This window comes from Scomber japonicus, chromosome 1 (genome assembly GCF_027409825.1).
Source record: "Scomber japonicus isolate fScoJap1 chromosome 1, fScoJap1.pri, whole genome shotgun sequence".
NCBI classification, from domain to species: domain Eukaryota; kingdom Metazoa; phylum Chordata; class Actinopteri; order Scombriformes; family Scombridae; genus Scomber; species Scomber japonicus.
In genome coordinates, this window is record NC_070578.1 from 41,369,860 (window position 1) to 41,390,477 (window position 20,618).

General features: G+C 38.3%; 2 protein-coding genes across 2 annotated transcripts; one reads left to right on the forward strand and one right to left on the reverse strand.

Moving 5' to 3' along the window:
- The first annotated feature begins 5,075 nt into the window (after positions 1 to 5,075).
- Positions 5,076 to 8,855, forward strand: LOC128370386 (stathmin-4-like). The gene is made up of 5 exons (XM_053330966.1): positions 5,076 to 5,119; positions 5,272 to 5,381; positions 6,966 to 7,165; positions 8,494 to 8,658; positions 8,781 to 8,855. The coding sequence occupies exons 2-5, from the start codon at positions 5,300 to 5,302 to the stop codon at positions 8,853 to 8,855; spliced, it is 522 nt and encodes a 173-aa protein (XP_053186941.1). The 5' UTR covers positions 5,076 to 5,119; positions 5,272 to 5,299.
- Positions 8,856 to 13,027: 4,172 nt separating this feature from the next.
- On the reverse strand, positions 13,028 to 19,801 carry il17a/f1 (interleukin 17a/f1). Its single transcript, XM_053330977.1, has 4 exons — positions 19,748 to 19,801; positions 15,123 to 15,170; positions 13,794 to 14,002; positions 13,028 to 13,268 (listed from the first exon to the last, which is right to left on the reverse strand). The coding sequence occupies exons 1-4, from the start codon at positions 19,799 to 19,801 to the stop codon at positions 13,028 to 13,030; spliced, it is 552 nt and encodes a 183-aa protein (XP_053186952.1).
- Between the last annotated feature and the right edge of the window lie 817 nt (positions 19,802 to 20,618).

Sequence of the window (20,618 nt, forward strand, 5' to 3'; positions counted from 1 at the left end):
AGCCACTAGGTGTCACTAATGAGAAACAGTGCAGCACCTTTAAGTAATAACTCATTACTTATAATAGTAGTGTGATAAAATGTCTCATGCAAGCTGCTTAACAGTCGTAATAATCACCAGTTAACAGTTAGTCGTCTATTTATGAGCCACGATCACATTCTACCTTCAATTTTCTAATAAAAGAAACCGAAAATTATATAGAAATGTGACTTTATTATAAAATCAGCTGCAGTCAGACACAGTGATGGTGACCACAGAGAGCATCTGGAGGCTCAACAGCAGCCGATCAGCCAAATGTCCATCTGACCTTTGACCTCAGATACTTAAGCAGCAGAATATCTTTAACCCTCCTGTTGTCCTCGAGTCAAGGAAGGAAGGGAGGAAAGGAGGGAGGAAGGAAGGAAAGGAGGAACAGTCAAAACAGACGAGAGGAAGGTTGATAAAATGATTTAGTGATTTTCATGTTTGGTGTAAAGTTTTACTGAGTTTATAAAGTTTTTATATCATCAGAACATTTAATGACGTGAAGAAGAATAATCTGCAGATTAGTCGATAATAAAATAATAATCATTACTCACAGTCTGCAGATTAAAACTGAATTAACCTTTTTTTCTTTCTTTATTAGCTTCTCTGAGAGTTTTATGTTTGAATGAGAAACAGTTTGGCTCCAAGCAGAGCGACAGATGGAGGCGTTAACACACACACACACACTATACACTACTACACACTACACACTATACACCAACACACACACACACACTACACACACACACTACTACACACTACACACACACACACACACACATACAGTACACACTACTACACACTACACCAACACACACACTACACACTACTACACACACACACACCAACACACACACATACACACTACACACACACACACTACTACACACTCACACACACACTACACACACACACACACACACACACACACACACATTACTACACACACATACACACACACACACACACACACACTACTACACACACTACACACAAATGTAAATGTGAGAGTATGAGTGTGAGTGTGTAGTGTGTGTGTGTGTGTGTGTAGTGTGTGTGTGTGTGTGTGTGTTGGTGTGTAGTAGTAGTGTGTAGTGTGTGTGTGTGAGTGTGTGTGTAGTACTGTGTGTGTATGTGTGTGTGTGTGTAGTAGTGTGTAGTGTGTGTGTAGTAGTGTGTGTGTGTGTGTAGTGTGTGTGTGTGTGTTGGTGTGTAGTAGTGTGTGTGTGTAGTGTGTAGTAGTGTGTAGTAGCGTGTGTGTGTGTGTGTGTGTGTGTGTGTGTGTTCCAGTCAGAATGAGTAACGGCTCATTGTCAGCTTTTTAAATTTAGAGCTGACATTTCCTCAGAAACCAGAAGGAACCAGATCAGCTGGAAACGACCAGATCTGCTTCTCATCATCAGTTCAGACTTTAAGAGTTTAAAGAGTTTTAATCTCATTCATTATTAAATCTTTACTGTTTCAGCCGTCAGGTAGAACATATATGAGCTGCACCGTTTCTGTTTTAATGCATGTTTTTTGGGGGTTTTTTTGCAATCTGACACATGTTGATCAGGAGAAGCTGCAGAAAGTTCACCAATAATGAAAATCTGATCTTCTGCAGGTTTTATTCATTGTCTGGTGGAAACGTAGACGCCTCGTGCATCATTTTAGAAACATTTTATTAGAGGTTTTTTGAGGTTTTTGAAGCGTTATAACAACTATATCATGTCAGAAAGTCACAGGACTCAGTTGTAAATGACCCTTGCTTCTCATCAAGAAGTTTAAAGAGTTTTATTCTCATTCATTATTAAATCTTTACTGTTTCAGCCGTCAGATAGAACATATATGAGCTGCACGGTTTCTGTTTTAATGCATGTTGATATGTAATAATCTTCATTTCCTCAGAGGGGTCAAAGGTCAGCCACGGTGCAGCTGACCCGTCACCTGTCTGTAACTTTATTTTACTAACATGAGATCAGGAGAAGCTGCAGGAAGTTCACCCATAATGAAAATATGATCAATATCTACTCAATGTTTGATTCAATGCAGCAAATGTAACTCTGATGCATCGGTTTTGTAACATTTTATTAGAGTTTTTTTGAGGTTTTTAAAGCGTTATAAGAACTATTTCATGTTAGAAAGTCACAGGACTCAGTTATAAATGACCCTGATGAAGCTTTTTTTTTACATCCTGATGCTTCAGTATTGAATATCTGTAGATGCTGATTGTGATTTTCCATCTTCAGGCTGTAATAACACATTAAAAACCAGTTACATTCAATATGTTTGCAAGAAAACTTCACGTTGTTTATGATATTTAATGGTACTTTTATTAGGTTTATGTGGAGAGGTTTGTCTCTGCATCTCTAGAAAATAAGATTTCAGCAAAAAAAAAAAAAAGAATCCTAATTTGACAATTTGACTTCTGCAGGTTTTATTCATCGTCTGGTGGAAACGTAGACGTCTCGTGCATCAGTTTAGAAACATTTTACAACATTTTTTTTAGGTTTTTAAAGCGTTATAACAACTATATCCTGTTAGAAAGTCACAAGACTCAGTTATAAATGCGCTGATGAAGCTTTTTATACATCCTGATGCTTCAGTATTGAATATCTGTAGATGCTGATTGTGATTTTCCATAAAACATCAGCTCAGTGCATCTTCAGGCTGTCATAACACATTTAAACCAGTTACATTTCAATATGTTTGGCAGCAGAGGAGCTCTGGTGCAAGAAAATATCACATTGTTTATGATATTTCATGGTACTTTTGTACAAAAATCTTCTCTGCATCTCTAGAAAATAATATTTCAGCAAAAAAAAAAAAATCTAAATTTGACTAAAATAAAACGTTTATTCACAGTTTACAGCCTTTAAATCCTCCTTTTATTGTTAATAATCAGTAAACATCATATAAAAAGCTTTATAATTGACTGTAATGTAGCTATAAAGCAGATATATGGACATGTATTATATTATGTGTCATTGATGCAGCAGTTACAGTAATAAATGATTTATAATGATCATTTATTATTAATAATAGATTTTAGGGGCTTACAGTAAAGTCTTATAAAAAATGACATCATCTGTTTCTCTGCCAGGCGAGGCTTTGCAAACACATGATGTCATCGGCCGGGTTGATCAGCTGATGTTATTGATTAGCTGCACAGATTCAGACCCTGATCCTGATCCAGATCCAGATCCAGGTCCTGGCTCTGAGCAAAACTTCACTCATCAATAATTTAATATTTCATGTTCTTAAAAGCTCGTTTCAGCTCCGAAGAAAAGATTCTGAAGAAAAGAGGAATAAATCTTCTTCACTGCTCTGAACCTCCTCAACACCTCCCCCTCCTCCCCCTCCTCCTCCTCCCTCGGCCCTGCTGCACCAATCACAGCCCAGCATCCCGGCCGGCCAATCAGACGGCCCGTGGGTGATGTCATGTAGCAGGCTGCTGTTTGGTGCTGATGCTGCCGAGCTGCAGAGCTTCAGTCTGAACAGAGAGGAGAGATCACAGCATCACTGCAGGGTGAGTGACTGCACACACACACACATACACACACACACACACACACACACACACACACACACACACACACGTCTTTATATTCATGTTTCTCTTTATTTTTATTGTTTTTATTTAAATCTTTGTGCACGTTTGCAGCTTCTGTGACGAGATGAAGCAGCTTTCTCTCATCTCATCACATTTTCTTCTTCATGCACGTTTCTGCTCTTTGTTTCTGTCTCAGCTGCATCCTTTTATCCTTTCTTCTTTTCTTCTTTTCTTCTTTTCATCTTTTAATCCTTTCATCCTCTTCTCTTCATTTCTTCCTTTATTTCCATCTTTTCTCTGTGAGTTTTGTGTTTGAGCTGCACGACTCGCTCGTCTCTGCAGAAGGTGATGCGCTTACTGGCAACAATGACATCATCGCTATAGTCCCCCCACACACACACACACACACACACACACACACACACACACACACACACACACACACACACTAAGTTTTATCATCGTATCTGCATTCGTATCTAAAATGATGAATCCATTGAAACATAAGCTGATAGAGTTTAATGATAGAATTAGAATTTTTTATGTTTTTCCTGCAAAAAAACCCCCAAATCTGAGTTTGCAGCTTTTTCTTTGTGTGTTTTTGGATTTTTGGGTTTTTTGACTGTTTTTCGAGACAAAAGAAACAGTTTAAAGAATCAGTTTGCATGCTGGGAAGTTTTAAAAAAAGCACATTTAGCTTTATTATTATTATTAATGCTGCAGAGATGAAACAATAGAAGAGAAGCTGGAGTGATGAATGCAGAGCTGGTGTTTCTGCAGGTTTTAGGTTTTTTGTGTCTTTTTGCATCATTTCATGCTTTTTTCATGCTGCTGTTGAATCTCTTCTGCTGCTGCTGCGTGTGTTTGTGTGTTTACGGTGATAAGCTGCAGTTTCTGTCTGACTGATGAGCTGAACGTGTGAATCTGCTGCAGCCTTGTTGTGGTTTTATATATCGCTCTCTGATTCACACTTCACTCTCTCTGCACGAATGATTTTAATCTCTGAAGTCACGATGAGCAGCTGAATCAGAATCAGCTCAGACTCACAGATGTATGAATCACTCACTGCTCAAATACAAGTAGAAACAAGCTGATAAATCTGACCTTTAAATGATTATTCAGCACAGGAACAAGATATATTCTGATTAATGTAGAAAAGTGCAAATTGCAAACTTTTAAAATTGGCAAAATGATGCATTAAAGACAGAAAATGACGTCTTTATGTGGTGAATAAATAAAATAAAGCCAAATCATACAGTGAGAGAACTCCAGGAGATTAAAATTTCATGCTTAAACTCTTTATTCCACTTCTTTTATTCCCTCTGTAGACATGTAGAGTAGCTAAGTGTGTTTTTTCTCCATGAGTCAAGGCTGACAGGCATCAGACGCTCCTGCAGGGGAAGCTGAGGCGTCTCTGAGCCTGACAGACTTTACTCAGGGCAAAATAACCCTGACATCACCTCACATGTTCACAGATAGCAGAGACTAACTGAGCTCATGTGTCTCTGTCCTCAGGAACAGACTCTACCTCACCACAGTGTCTTTGCAAGGAGAACTACAGCAGCAGCAAAAATGACTCTAGCAGGTAAGTTATGGATTATTGATTATTGATGATTGATCACTTTGGTAATAATACGATGTGTTCAGCATTAGTTTGAGTCTGTGCAGGAACATCGCTCACCTGCAGTGCTGTTTGATTAATTATTTATTTTTGCTCTGAATGTTGCAGCATACAGGGAAAAGATGCGAGAGCTCCCCCTGGTGTCTCTCTTCTGCTCCTGCATCCTCCCCAAACCCTTAGAGACCAGCTCCAACAAGAAGGAAGGTCAGTATCACTCTACTATAGTCTGATCTATTCTGCCTTTACTTTACTTTACTGTACTCTACTCTACTCTACTTTACTCTACCTTTACTTTATTTTACTCTACTTTAATCTACTGTAGTCTACTGTACTCACCTCTCACTCAACTCTGCTTTATTATTCTGATAATCAAACTGATGTCAGACAAAGTTTAAAAGTTCATTCTTGGACTTTTTAAACTGTATTTTACTTCATCAGTGTCAGAGGAGTTTCTCAGTTGTGATCACATGACCTAAATGTTACACAATGGGAGGAGAGCTTAGGAAGAACTCTACTACTCTACTTTATTCTACTGTAGTCTACTGTACTTTACTCTACCATACTATACTCTATCCTGTTTTATTCTATAGTGATCATTAAATTGTTGTCAGCCAAAGTTTAAAAGTTCATTCTTGAACTTGGAAACATTATTTGCACTACAAGTTATTAACTCAACTTAACGTCAACTTACTTGTCTTTTCAACTGTATTTTACTTCATCAGTGTCAGATGAGTTTCTCAGTTGCAATCACATGACCTAAATGTTACAAAATGGGAGGAGAAGCTCAGGAAGAAATCTAGAAGTTGAGCTTTAGTTAACAGTGTTTTGGTCCAACTATTTCAATATATTCTACAAATGCAAATCCATAAATTATAAATATGAAGATCTTCTCAAGCCTTATTAAATAGTATTACTACCAAACTCTACCTGAAAGGATCAAAAAGGACAATTAAAGGCCTTGAGTAGTGAAAAAGGTCCAACTTGACTTCTCCACTAAGGAAGAGAAACCTGAGAAGCAAAACAAAGGGTCAAAAAGCTTCAATGAGTGTCAACAAATCACTCAATGCTGCTGGTTAAGTTTATTAAGTGTCAGATAATACTTTAAAGTGACTAAGATGAGTTTATTGATATGTTTCATCAACTCAGATCTTCTCTCATCTGTATGTTGTGTAAGAGAACAATGTTCAAAGAGATTTAAGTCATAAAATTAACTTATAAAAGTAGAATTATCCTCTAAATTACATCTTTAAGTTTTAGTTTTACAACCTGATACTTTTCCTGTAGTCATTAAAACAACATCATAGACTTTCACTCCCATATGTCACAGTGAGTAGCACAGATGGACCCAAACAGGCAGACAGTCTCAGGACAGAAAAGGGCCAAAACCAAGAATAAACAACTCAAAAGGCAACACTGGCAGAATAACTCTACACAGTAAAAAAAACCACAGAGACTGGGACAAAGACTGAACTGAAAACCAAAACCTATATAGACATAATGAGGTAATAACTAAACAGGACACAGGTGAAACACATGAGGCAATAAACTAAGGCAGGTGAAACACATTAAGTAAAACTAACTAAATACACAAAGGGAGAACAACTTCAGAATAAAACAGGAGCTACAAACAGGAAGTGACACCATACAGATATCAAGATCCAAGATTCAAGATGTATTTTATTATCATTTAAACGTTGCAAAGGCTTCACCATAAAAACAAGAAAGAAGTATTGTTCACCTGGCTCATGTTGTCCTCTCTTCTCTTCTCTTCTCTTCTTCCCTCTGCAGGCGTGGTGGACTTGAACCTGTGTAACATCCGGGACATGGAGGTGATTGAGCTGAGCAAGCGGACGAGCGGTCAGGCCTTCGAGGTCATCCTGAAGCCTCCGACCTTCGACGGCGGACCTGAGCTGACCACGCCGCCTCGCCAGAAACCTTCACTGGAGGAGATCCAGAAGAAGCTGGACGCTGCTCAGGAGAGAAGGAAGGTCGGTAACCCCTAACCCCCCGACCCCAACCCCGACCCTAACCCCTAAACCTAACCCCAACCCTAAGCCCAACCCCTAACCCTGACTGTTCCTTCTTTCCTTCCTTCCTTCTTTCCTTCCTCCCTTCCTCCTTCCTTTTTTCCTCCCTCCGTCCTACCTTCCTTCGTTCCTTCTTCCTCCGTCCTTCCTTCCTTCCTCCCTTCCTTCTTTCCTTTCCTCCCTCCCTTCTCCCTTACTGCTTTCCGTCTGTCCTTCCTCCCTCCTTCTCTCTTTCTTTCCTTCCCTCCTTCCTCCTTCCTTTTTTCCTCCCTCCGTTCTACCTTCCTTCGTTCCTTCTTCCTCCGTCCTTCCTTCCTTCCTTTCCTTCCTCCCTCCCTCCTCCCTTCCTTCCTTCTGTCTGTCCTTCCTCCCTCCCTTCTATCCTCCTTCCCTCCTCCCTCCCTCCTTCCTCCCTTCCTTCCTTCCTCCTCCCGTCCTTCCTTCCTTCCTCCCTTCCTCCCTTCTTCCCCCTACTGGATATAAACATGTGCATTAGCCTCAGCTGTTTTCAGATTGACTTAAAGACAATACAGATGTTTCTTACCCTTTCATTTGGGGTTAAGTCTTTAAACATACAGTTTATCTAATATTTCAGTTTTTATGTTGGTTGAAGTTGTAAAAATATATCTGATATCTAAAATACACATGAAAAACGCTACTGGTAGTTCTTATATCATCAGGAGACACAATCAGTCATTTCAAGCTTAAAAGCATATAAAGAAAGAAATGTCATGTTTCTGCTCATACATTAAAACTCTCCAGGACTTAACCTGAGCCAAAAGACAAGAAAGCTCTTTGACGTCTGTCTCACAATTCAACTTTAGGTCTTATGTGATGTTTATCAATAAATCTGACTTTTAATCATCTGAAAAACAGCTGAAGTGAGAATCTTAACAGGTGTGATGATTACAATGCTCTCTATCTGATAAAGTAAGGAATGAACTCTAGAAACATCGAACCTTTTTAAACATCTGGTAAAGTAATAAATCAAAAAGAAATGAACTTCAATCCATTTTAAACATGTTTCTCCTGATGACTCAAGCAAGAGGAAACATATACTGATTAAAAAGCAGTGGCTCGACAGTTGATCCCTGAGGAACCCCAAAAGTTATATTACAGTTTTTATGAGAAATTAAAATCTATAGAAACAACAGATAACATCCATAGCATTTCAAATAAGAAGATATCACCAATAAGAAACTATCGATCCTCTAAAATCTGCTAAAAGTGATTCTGTTGGGAGGAGAAGCAAAGAATTAACACACAGACTGTAAATTTTCTTCTTCTAGTGTCACGAGGCGGAGATGCTGAAGCACTTGGCGGAGAGGAGAGAGCATGAGCGTGAAGTGGCTCAGAAAGCTCAGACCAAAGAGCGTCAGGAGCACCGCGCTGACGCCGACAAGGAGCAGAGGCAGATGCACCTGAACGCATCACAGGAGAGGCTGCAGGAGGAGGTGAGGACGCGGGTTTCACTCCTTCTTCTTCTGTCCTTTTATGAGATGAGATGTTTCACGTTGTGTTTTCAGCTGAATGAATCTCTAACGGGAGCTTTGTTTTTTGTGTTTGTGTCTTTCAGGATAAGCACAGTGTGGAGGTGAGGAGGAGGATGATGATGATGAGGAGGAGGAGGAGGAGGAGGGATTCTGGGTAGATGTACTGAGACAAAATATGAAGACGGTGGTCCAATAACAAATATAAATGAGGTTTAAAAAGGAAAAATGTCTCTAAAAGGGAATAATTTGACATTTTGGGACACATGCTCATGTTTGTGTGTTTATTAAAGCTTGAAGTTGAAATCAAACAGAATACAACATGTGAATCAGGGACTTTACAGATGTTGGTGTATTTTTGAGCTTTGGATGGAGACAGGCTAACTTTCCCATCTGCTTCGAGTCTTTATGCTAAGCTAAGCTAAGCTAACTGCATCTTGACTCCAGCTCTGCACTGAACTCACAAACATGAGATTTAGATTCACTCATAAACTCATCAAGCACTTTATTAGAAACATCTGTCCAATACAACCCAATCCAATACAACAGCTTTACTTTAAATTCTACTTTTATTAAGTTTATACATTTTCAGTTTTTGTTAACATCATTGTCAGAAAGGTGATAATTCTGCTTTATGTTTATTATTGAGGTCATAGTGAAAAGTGCTCCTCATAGTTTGCCTCCCTCATAATAACTTTATTTGTAAGGCAGCTTTCATACAATAAATGCAGCTCAAAGTGATTTAAAACAAAATAAATGACATTCACATAAAGTGCTTCACATAAAAGGAAGATAGAGCAAAGGAACCGAAAAGAAAGAGGAAAGAAATGAAAACATTAATGTAATATAAGATTGATTGATTGATTGATTGATTGATTGATTGATTGATTGATGCTTTATTAATCTCATTGGGGAAATTCGGCTCACAGTCAATACATGCACACATTCACAAATACACATAGATACATACACAGTAATACACAACAAAGGACAAACAGATAATAACCAAAGAAGACGAAGTATACGATATAATAGAAATAACAATAAAAATAGTTAATTGTAAAAGAAACTAACAAATAGAATAAAAACTGTTTATAACATCAAGTAAAACACAACTATTAAAGAAATGAAGTAGTGACTGATAGAAAAAAGTGAAAAATGTTTAGTGAATAAATTAAAATGATAAATAAATGTATAATAACAAAGTGGACAAAATATCAGGAACACTTTTTCAGTATAATACACTTTAGTACAACACAACACACTACAATCTCAATAATAAATATAAAGTTAATGTCAAGAAAAGCTGGAAATGTATAAACTTCGATTAGATTGTGCAGCTGTTCCTAATAAAGAGCTCTGTGGGTGTTTATGTGTCCCAAAGTGTTGAATTATGCCTTTCTATGGGTTGAAGTCTCTTTGTAGTTCTTTCACACCAGACTAGGAAAAAGGGTTACAAACCAGGGAAGTGTGTGGTCCACATACATTTGGCCTTATAATTAAATATTCTCCTGTTTATCCTGATGGAAAAGGACCAAACTGTCAGTGATGAGCTGATTAAACTGGTATTAATACAAAATGTGCTTCATAAAACACTGCAGAGTTACTTTATTGGGATTCGTGTTAAAACATTACTTGGTTTTCTCAATTAAATATCAAGACTATTTGGACTTTGTGCTGTGTAGTGGCTCATGTTAGCATATTAGCATGTTAGCATGTGTTATCAGCAAGCTAACCGTGAACTCCTGCTGTCTTCCAGGTGTCTTGATGGCCTGATCACAACACAAGCTGAACTTTATTTGGAAGCCACTTTAACGGGCTGATGAGCTGAGAGTTGATTAGCCGGGAAACCGGCGTTGCTCCGACTGGGAGACTGACTGGAAGTGACTCTGAAAAGAGTTAGAGAAAAAGAAGAAGAAGAATATGAGGAGGAGGAGGAGGAGGAGGAGGACCGAGCTGAGTCCGGCCGTTGGACCTCCTCTGTTCACCAGGACTGTTTTTAATGAGATAAACTGTTTCTAACGAGAGAAGCTCTGAAACTTGAGGACGCTGCAGATTCGGTCATCTTGAGATGGTTCACAGGGGTTTTACTGTGCTTTGTTGCCATGCCAACAGTGCCAAGTGTGTGTGACTGTGTTTGTACCGAGGATTCAATCTAACCCAAACCAAACCAAACCGGACTCGAACAACACAAAGGAAACGTGACCAGAACAGTCCAGAAAACAGACGATGTGGCTTCTCGTCGTCTTCGTCTACGTCTAAAATGTTCCCGCCAATAAAACCATCGGCTGTTCGACTCCGTCCTGGATCAGACGGAGGGAAACGGCTCCATCTGCTGGACAGATTAGGTCATTACAATCACTGTAAAACCACATCCAGAGAGGTTTGATCAGTGAAGTCTGGCTGTTTGGTGGCATCTGTATGAAACTACAAACATCTTCTTCATGATGATTATTAACCGATTTCTATGAATTCAGATTTGACTCAAACACCAGATAAAGTCGTTCATAGAGGAGATACGAGGCTAACTGTGATATAAACGTCTTTACAGAGAGCTGAAGTGAAACCTGAACCTAAATGTTGTTCCAGAAGTAGAAAAACCTCATTTAACCCTCCTGTTGTCCTCAGGTCAAGGAAGAAAGGAAGAAAGAAATGAGGAAGGAAGGAAGGAAGGAAGGAAGGAAAGAAGTAAGGAGGGAAGTCGAAGAGGAAGGGAAGAAGGAAGGAAAGAAGTATGGAAGGAGGAGGGAGCAAAGAAAGAGGGAAGGAAGGGAAAGAACGAAATTAAAGAAAGAGGGAGAAAGGAAGGGAGGAAGGAAGGAAGGAATAGAGGAAGGAAGGAAGGAAGGGAGGAAGGGAGGAAAGAAGGAACAGTCAAAAGAGACGGGGTCAATTTGACCCGAGGGGACGACAGGAAGGTTAAAATTAATCTTAAGAGACACAAATGACTGAAACTGGACTCAGCAGTAAGTCGTGAGGTTTACACCGATTCCCTTAAACCGACTCAGACCTTAAAGACGCTGTCGATGTGTGACGGCTGTAAAAAGATCAGAAAAACGCTGCTACGTGTCGTTCAAATCTGGAGTTTAATGTTTAATTTGGACGATTTTAAAACCAAAAACTTGTTTCAATGTCTTAAGAAAATGATCAAATGAAAAAATGTGAGCAGCGATTCTCATTTCTCCTCAAACACAGAAACTAAACCCTCCAATTAATAATAACTCATGTTTCACTTTTCTCCCAGACCTTAACGAGAGAGAGAAACCCGTCCGATAGCGCTACTGCTAGTTATCTCATGTGGTTAGCAACATTAGCAACATTAGCTAAACCGCTGATCACTTATCAATACAATAATCCAATAATCAATATATCAAAGCTCTCCCTCTGCTCTGCTTATATAAACGGATGAATAATGATGAGTAACTGATAATCTATTGTATGTAAAGTGTTTACAGTTGGAGCGGTGTGTGTGTGTGTGTGTGTGTGTGTGTGTCTGTTTCCTTGGCAACGTGATGATGATGATGATGATGATGATAATGTACAGAAATCACACTATATTTTAAAATTGAAAAAAATAAAAAATTATGACACTTTACGTCTTTTTTCTTTGCTTTTATTTCATTGAGTGAAACATTCAACGACAGAACATTAAAACTATAAATACATTAACAATAAACTCTCATCACCAATAAATACCAACAGTCATCAAAGTTATTAATATTTAAATACACTTTAAATAAACTTAAATACAACAAAATATACGTTACATACTGATGAAATAAGAGTTAAACAGGAAGTATAAATTATGAGATGCTACAACTGCTAATTCATTGATTCTGAGTATTGTAACACTGCAGCAGTCAAAAAGATGATGTAATCCAACTTTTATGTATTTATTTGGTGGTTCCTGACTATATTTATCTGGGTTGGTAAACTTGGTAAACTTCACACTATTAATACTTTTGTTGGTATAATGTAATTTGTTTAATTATTTTATTCAGTTTTAGGTCATACTATAATATTTTTCCTCACTGATCAACACGTTTTTGGTTTCATGTAAACATATTTCTGCAAAAAATAAAGATATTATTAATATTTTGCACACATACACTTCCTTCATACAAATTTTGACCTGAATTATTAAAACTACAGTACGATATTCTATCTCGAAAGAAGATAAAAAGTCATATTTTTTACTTGTTGAATCGTGAGAAGACAAAATAAAGTCATTAATTTGACTTTAACTTCACATCAAACAAGTGTGTAGTTTTTTTATCATGTATTCGGCGTTATTGATCTTCCGCACGGAAGCTTCACTTTGCTAGTTCCGGTCTCACTGGTACTGGACGATGGGTCGGACGCACGTGCAGCCCACCGCGATGAGGCGGGACTCGAGGCGGTAGTGGTAGTTGGTCTCTCCCGGTGATCGGACCCGGCGCAGCAGCATGACCTGGTGCATGATCGGTTTAGACTCCAGGCTCTCATCCACCAGACCTTCTTTATCCAGACAGCCACGATACACACACACAGCCTCCGACAACATGGCGGGGTGCAGAGACGGGTCATGGCTCACTCTGCGTGGACGGAGAGAGACGAGGGACAAACAAGACATGTGAGTTAAATACACCCATGTGGGTTAAAGGAAAATACGGCTGGATCAGTTTATATTTTATATTTAGTCTTTAGTCAAAGTTTAGACATTTGATTTTGGTTCATCTTAGTCACTTTAAAAGTTAATTATTTATATTTAATAATTCATGAATAATGATGTTTAATGATGTGACACTATGGTTAAGGTCAGGTTACAGTTAGACCAACCTTGTCATCATGGCAACAATAAACAACACAACAGTCAAAGTTTTGGTTTTTAAAGTTAGTTGAGCTTTTTTAAAATCTGTGTGTGTGTGTGAGTGTGTGTGTGCTGCCCTGAATGTTTTCACACTTAGTTTCTGCTTCTTGTCTCATTCTTAAAGGACTGATGATGAATTTATAGATAAATGTTTGACGCAGCGTTTCTGATTCTTTGGTTTTAGTTGTGCAGAAAGTGTGTGTTTATGTGTGTGTGTTTATATGTGTGCGTGTGTGTGCGTTCTCCATACTTGTACGTCCAGGGGGAGATGGAGGAGTTCTCCAGCGGTCTGATGATCTTGGAGGGAACCATCGTGTTGGAGTCGAGCTGCAGCGGAACGGTTTCCAGGGATGAATCCTTGTGCTCCCTCGGGTGATGATGTTTGGCTCCTTTTGGCATCGCTGTCACCTCTGACATCATCATCATCATCATCATCATCATCGCCATCATGCAGGCGGCCTGAGGAAGAGGAAGTAAGAATCGTCACACTTTCACTCTCTGATAATGGTTTTCAACAGCAGTTCACATTTTAATTAAAATACAATAGAGACTCACTTCATCTAATTTAAAAGGTTTAAGGAGTTAAAGCTCAAATATTCTTACTATCTATAATTACAACAAATAAATAAAGGTGTTTGAGGAGGTATAAAATTTAAAAAATCATAAATTGGGATAAAATATAATAATAAACTGTATTTTATGAGATTGTTGTGCAGCAATGGATGGAGGAAAGAAAGAAGGAAGGAAGGAAGGAAAGAAGGAACAGTCAAAACAGACGGGGTCAATTTCACCCGGGAGCACGACACAAAAGTCGTAAAACAAATAAATCAGAGGTAAAAAACAAATAATGATATGAATAAACGAATGAAACTGAATCTAAACTCAACTCATTGTTTAATTTTTATCTCATAATGTCACTTTTCACCCTTCAGCCAATCACAAGCCCTGTTCTGATCCTCATCTACATATAAATACTGTTTCTATGGAAGTAAAAATGACTAAATAATGAGGTAATATTCAGTTTTAAGGACTAATCTCACAGCTCATTGGTTAATTATTAATATATATAATGTATATAATGTAATATTGGCATCCTCAGGCCTCCGTATATTTGCTTTTCTGCTGCTACTGACTGATGATTTTATCCACTTTTATTTCATCCACACTTTTATTAACTGTCTTTTGATTTTGCAGCCGTGTCTCAGGAGGTAGAGCAGGTACTGAACCCCAATGAATGCCTTTTTATGATTAAATCCAAATTTATCTTATCCTCACTTTTATTAACTGAACCCCAAATATGCTCCTGATTGCTGCACCAATGAATGTTAGTTTCCCTCCTGATGAGCAGCTTCTCCATCAGTGTGTAAAAGAGCTTTGAGTTGTCATAGTAACTAGAAAAGTGCAATATAAGTACAGTTTATTTACCCTATGATTGTAATTAATTGGTCAAAATTAGTTAGTATTAAAAGCTCTCTATAATTAACTTGCCTCTAATAGATCATGAGGTGAGAGCAGCGAGATATCAACACTTTAAAAACTCCAAATTATTTAAAGAACCATCGAAATCAAAGCTTCTTACCGTCATCTTGCAGGAGCTTGACACTGAAAACATTCTGATGCTTCGACTCTTCTCACTTCAAATTTCCTTCTTTTCTTTTCTGGTTCTTCTTCTTCTGCAGATCCTCCAGACTTCGGTGGATCCTGTTCGGTTTGCAGGCTCCTCAGGCTCAGACGGAGGTTCGGGACAGAAGCTGTAACCTGGATGGAGGTCAGACGGTGTTTTTATCTCTTCTGTGGTGTTTGACTGCTGACAAACACACTTCTGCTGCTTTCTGCAAAGGCTCAGGTCTTCTTCTTCTTCTTCTTCTTCTTCTTCGCTGGTGCTCTGATGGACGACCTGGTGAAGCGCTGATATTTATACTGAGCGCCACAGCTGTACTTCCTCTGATGATGTCACCGTCTCTCTTCTTTCTCTATCGTTGTCTATTTGATCTTCCCCTCTTTGGAAACCACAGAGACCAGCATGCATGACGAGACCTGATGTTCGACCCACTTTCAGAGTCGATCAAGAGGTGAAAATTATTCTGCAGATGAAAAAAAAAAAAAAAAAGATGCAGCAGATTTTCTAGGTCAGTTTGAAGTCTTCACCTTAAAACATCACGTTATATAAATGCATATCGTGTGATTGTTGTGCAGAGTCTTAACATCATCAAAAAGCTGAACTGAAGGAGTGAGGAGCATTGATTCAAAGTATCACACTTGTACTGATGAGCTGACACTTTCACCCTCAAACTGATCAGATTAGGAGATTATCTCAAACACCGTGGGCATTGTTTCATAGTTCATAGTGCTGCGATGCATCATAGCTGAGGTGTATAAAATCTAATATTGAAACTACTAACATCAGCTTTAATGTAATGTCAGTGTAGTAGAGTAAATAACATTTCCCTCTGAAATCTGGTGTAGGAAAAAGTCTCATCTAATGGAAAGCACCAGAATTTCAGAAGGTAGTTTAATGACAGGAGCCTCAAAGTTAAAGTCACGTATGTTGCAGATATTTATACAGACCTGTGTAAACATGTTAGGCACTAAAAATGAAGTGAGGATGCTTTGAATAGTTTTTATCGATAGTTCGGGTTCGGGGTTAGGGGCTCAGTATTATCAGTGAGCAGCTTTGCACTTCTCTTCAGTAAACCTGCACACAGTTAACCACAAAGAGTAAAAGTAGAGAAAAAACGAAAGTCTCATGAAGTGGAAATTGTTTTTGTTTTTTTTACGTAATGATCAAACAAGAGCATCTTTCTTTCTTTCTTGCTTTTCAGTATTTTAATATGTTTTCCATTCAGGATCCTGCTTGTTTAACCCTTCATCACCCAGCAGTCTGGAGTCACTTCACATCTCCATCTCTATATTAATATTCTGAGTCTCTACTGGTATAAAAACTCCTTATTTATCTTCTACTGGTCCTTTATGCAGCCGCTCAGTTCAGCCTCTGTCTATTAACAGGCTGTTTTAGCTCCTGTCTCTTTAAGGCCCGGGTGTTAAACTTTATGTCAAACAGACTCAATCTCAATCAATCAATCTTTATTTGTATAGCGCCAAACCACAACCGAGTCATCTCAAGGCTCTTTACACATAGAGCAGGTTCTAAACCAAACTCTTCAGGTTTTAACTTTAAAGAGACCCAACATTCACACATGAGACACAGTGGAGAGAAAAAACTCCCTTTTAACAGGAAGAACCCTCAGAACCAGACTCAGAGTGGGAGAACATCTGCCTGGACCGGTTGGAGTAGAGAAGAGAGAGAGAGGAAGGATAGAGGAGAGAGAAGCACATTGAAGGTCCGGGACTGGAATCTGTCATCCGGACATCTACAGGCCCAGATTACCTGTGAGACCAGAAAGCACAGACAACTCCGGGGAAGAAGTTTAGCTTATTGAATGCATTAATAGAACATGAATGTTAATGGATATAGATGGATGGATAGAGAGAGAGAGAGGGAGGAGGAGAGAGGAGCCCAGTGCATCATGGGAGTCCCCCGGCAGTCTAAGCCTATAGCAGCATAAGCTAAGAACTCAAAGAGCCCTAACGATAAGCTGTATCAAAAAGGAAAGTTTTAAGCCTACTCTTAAATGTAGAGAGGGTGTCTGCCCCCCCCCCCCGACCATTCTATTCACAGTCTATCAGGCTCCTGAACAACACAACACACTAAATACTGAATTCACCACTAATGCTGTCACTTTATAAATGAACTCAGGTTTTTTGCACTTCTCTTGCTTATTTAATCTAGCTTAATTTTATTCCTCTTAGTCTGTTTTTCAATCTTTTTTTATTCTAATATATTGTTGTTGTGTTCACCTTTATATCAGCAGCAAAGTAAGAATGTCATTGCATCGTCTGAACCTCTTCATGCATATGACAATACACTTCTCACATGAATCTTAAACTGATTTTAAGCCACATGAATCAATATGAGAAAAAACAACTCATGTATTTGGCAATTTGCAAACATGTTGATAGTGAATATCTGAGTGAGAGCAGTGAGACGAGGTTTGTGGTTGAGTTCAGACTCTGGCAGCAGACGCTTCACGTTAGCTCAAAGATTTCAGTTTCTGTTTAATATACAGAAACAAAGCTCAACATGTTTCTGAACATCAACAACAAAATCAGCATCTTCCGCCAACCTGAACATGCACAAGACTCTGAGGTCAACGACATGCGACATCCAGCTTGACCTTTGACCTCTGACTGCAGAGCCATGTTTAAATATAGCTTCATTCATTAGATGCAATATAATCTAAAGAAACAACATAGTGGAATATGAATGTACAGTCCAGATCAGCATTGGTCTTTATTCATATATAAAACTTTTACTACAGTTACTGCCACTTTATATTTAATCTCTTTAACACAGAATAGGTTACTGCTGCAAAACGATGTGCAAAAGTCCTTAAAATGAGATTCTTTACCACTAATACAGCTCAAAGGCCTTACTGTACCTCACACCTTCATTTAACTGATCTGTGTATTTGTATTTATTCATCATTTTATTTTCTATCTACCTTCCTAATATTCTCCTCAATGGTCTTTCGAGGTAAAATAGAGTTTAATAAACAATCAGATATAATACATCTCATGGTTACAGTCTGATGTGAGAGTCTGGTTTTAGGTTCCAGCTTTGACTCCTGCAGTCAGAAAACATGCAGGATGCTCCAAGTGTAGAAATTATGAAACAGTCGGACTGTATTTCAAATATATTTAAAAATCAAGTGATGAATCCTTAATGAATCTTGCTGAGAGCAGAGTGCATTCTGTATTATTATACTGCAATAATGCAAGATGATCATATTTAACCCTTAATGCCCCCTACAGTACAGTACGCACAACAATATGCACCAGCTGCACAATCATTTCTATTTGTGTCCATTCTGGGTCGCTTTAAGAAAAACAATATGTTCAGGTGTATTTAGAGTGTTTTTCTGCTTTCAAAGGTAAAGTCTATTTGAGTAAAAACCAAGTGTTTGCTCAGTAAACACTCAGTCTGTCAATAAGTTTGGAATAATTAACTTAATTATAATGTTGTTTAAACAGCATTATAATAAAATGCTTCAGGACAAAACAGAGTCAGTAAGTCTGGTAGAGCAGCAGGTTTGTCTTTGCTGTTGTGCTGCAGTGCATTTAATTCATTATAGGTTATTAAATAAATTACAAATAATAAAAACCTTGACTCACAACGAACCTGATTAACCCACTGACCTCGATTACTGGAATCATCATCATCAGTCTGCAAGAGTTTGACGGCTTTTTAAGTTTTTAAAATCTTGTAATGAAGATTTTGTGTTGTTTTAGAGGTTTTTGTTATAATTATATATTTATAGTGATGTTTTTAATATTTATTTTGGGCCATTTGTGTTGTGTTTGTGTGCAGCTCAGATAAACCAAATATAAAATATGACACACTACCACTCTGATAATAAGAATAAACAGATTTCCTTAAAAACGTGAGCGAGGTGCGAATGAAGAGAATCTGCTGTGAGAAGTTTTTTTGGGGTCTGAAAACTGTCACAGGAAGCAGGAAGTGAGTTGGATCTCTGATAAGCATCGACCCGTCACTCAAACCAGGTCAGAGCCGAGCTGGCAGCGTGGGCTGAAAAAAAAAACAAAAAAAAAAAGAAGAACACAACATACGTGATAATGATGAGTCACAACATGACTGTAAACCAGGTCAGACTGCTGCAGCTCGCTTTCTGCATCACATGCAACTCAAGCTACTCAAGCAACTCAGCAGAAAGAGAGAGGGGGGCGGTGACGGGTGGGGGCGGGGGTCTCTGCATCACGGCAATCATGATGCACAGTTAGCTGGGAAGTTTGGAAAGTTGGCAGGTGTGATGTCACCTCCAGTATCTGCTCAGGGTCGCCGTCATGCAAATGTCGATGTTAAATGTAAATCTTTCATTTTCACTCTATGACCTTTTTAAAGCAAATCAAATCATTATTTTATGCTACAGCCTCATATTTAATGCTCTATTCTTTCTCTTTTTCTGCACTTTGTTTTTTCTCAAATTGCATGTTTTTATGTTTTTTCATTTCCAATTCTTACTGTTAAATGTTGTATGTAATGCACATTGAGTTTCCACTGTGTATGCAATAAATAAGCTATATAAATAAAGCTGCTTTGCCTTAAAACACTGAAATAGTTAACAACAATAATAATAATAATAATAATAATAATGATAATAATAATAATGATAATAACATTATTTAGATAACACCTTTCGTACAATAAAAGCAGCTCAAAGTGCTTTATAATAAAAGACATTACATACAGTACAGCAGGGTTCACGTTAAAAGGAGCGAAGTGTTAAACAGAAACAAAAAGGAAAAAAGAAAGTGAAAGTTCATGTGATAGAAGATGGAAAATAAATATAGCAATACTGTGAAAATAGTACATTGTAAAAATAGCTTTAAAAAATAATTAATACATAAAATCAACCGTTTAAAGTTGAGCAGAGCTTCAGTGTGGAGATGAATGGTAGGGTTAGAGTTAGGGTGGTATGGTTGCAGTGAGAGCGCCCTTGTGGTCGAGCGGTTAGAGCGAATGCCACATAAAGGGTCTCGGGTTCAGACCCAACCAGAGACCTGCTGCAGGTCATAACCACCCCCCCACCAACCCCAACCCCAACCCTAACCCCCCCCCCCCCTTCTCTGTTTCCTGCCAGCTACTGACTAAATAAAGGGTTAGGGTTAGTGAAGAGATAAATTAAAGATAAAATGTCATCACAGTGATTGTTTTCTGATCAATTGTCGCCGACACAGTTTGAAATCATCACCGGTTTAAAATGATTGCGTGTGAACAGACCGTCTATTCAATCAGCTGCTGGTTGGTTTGCAGGAACATTTTAAAATGAATCATCGCTCACTGAAATGATTTTAATGTGACTTTATTAGGAAAGAACGCTGCAGCTTCTTCAGATTCACTTCTCATAATTACATAAAGTACTCAGAGGTGTGATAAACACATATGGGTCTTCATTGTACTATTTTATATACATACAGTAAGTCTGGGTCTTTTTTG

Bases quoted from the DNA above. Each gene is read 5' to 3' on its own strand.
- LOC128370386 (XM_053330966.1), top strand. From the start codon at position 5,300: ATGCGAGAGCTCCCCCTGGTGTCTCTCTTCTGCTCCTGCATCCTCCCC. The intron at 5,382-6,965 runs GTCAGTATCACT...TTCCCTCTGCAG, and splicing joins CAGCTCCAACAAGAAGGAAG to GCGTGGTGGACTTGAACCTG. The intron at 8,659-8,780 runs GTGAGGACGCGG...TGTGTCTTTCAG, and splicing joins AGGAGAGGCTGCAGGAGGAG to GATAAGCACAGTGTGGAGGT.
- il17a/f1 (XM_053330977.1), bottom strand. From the start codon at position 19,801: ATGTTATTATCATTATTATTATTATCATTATTATTATTATTATTATTA. The intron at 14,003-15,122 runs GTAAGAAGCTTT...CCTCTTCCTCAG, and splicing joins CAAGCTCCTGCAAGATGACG to GCCGCCTGCATGATGGCGAT. The intron at 13,269-13,793 runs GTATGGAGAACG...CCGTCCACGCAG, and splicing joins ATCTCCCCCTGGACGTACAA to AGTGAGCCATGACCCGTCTC.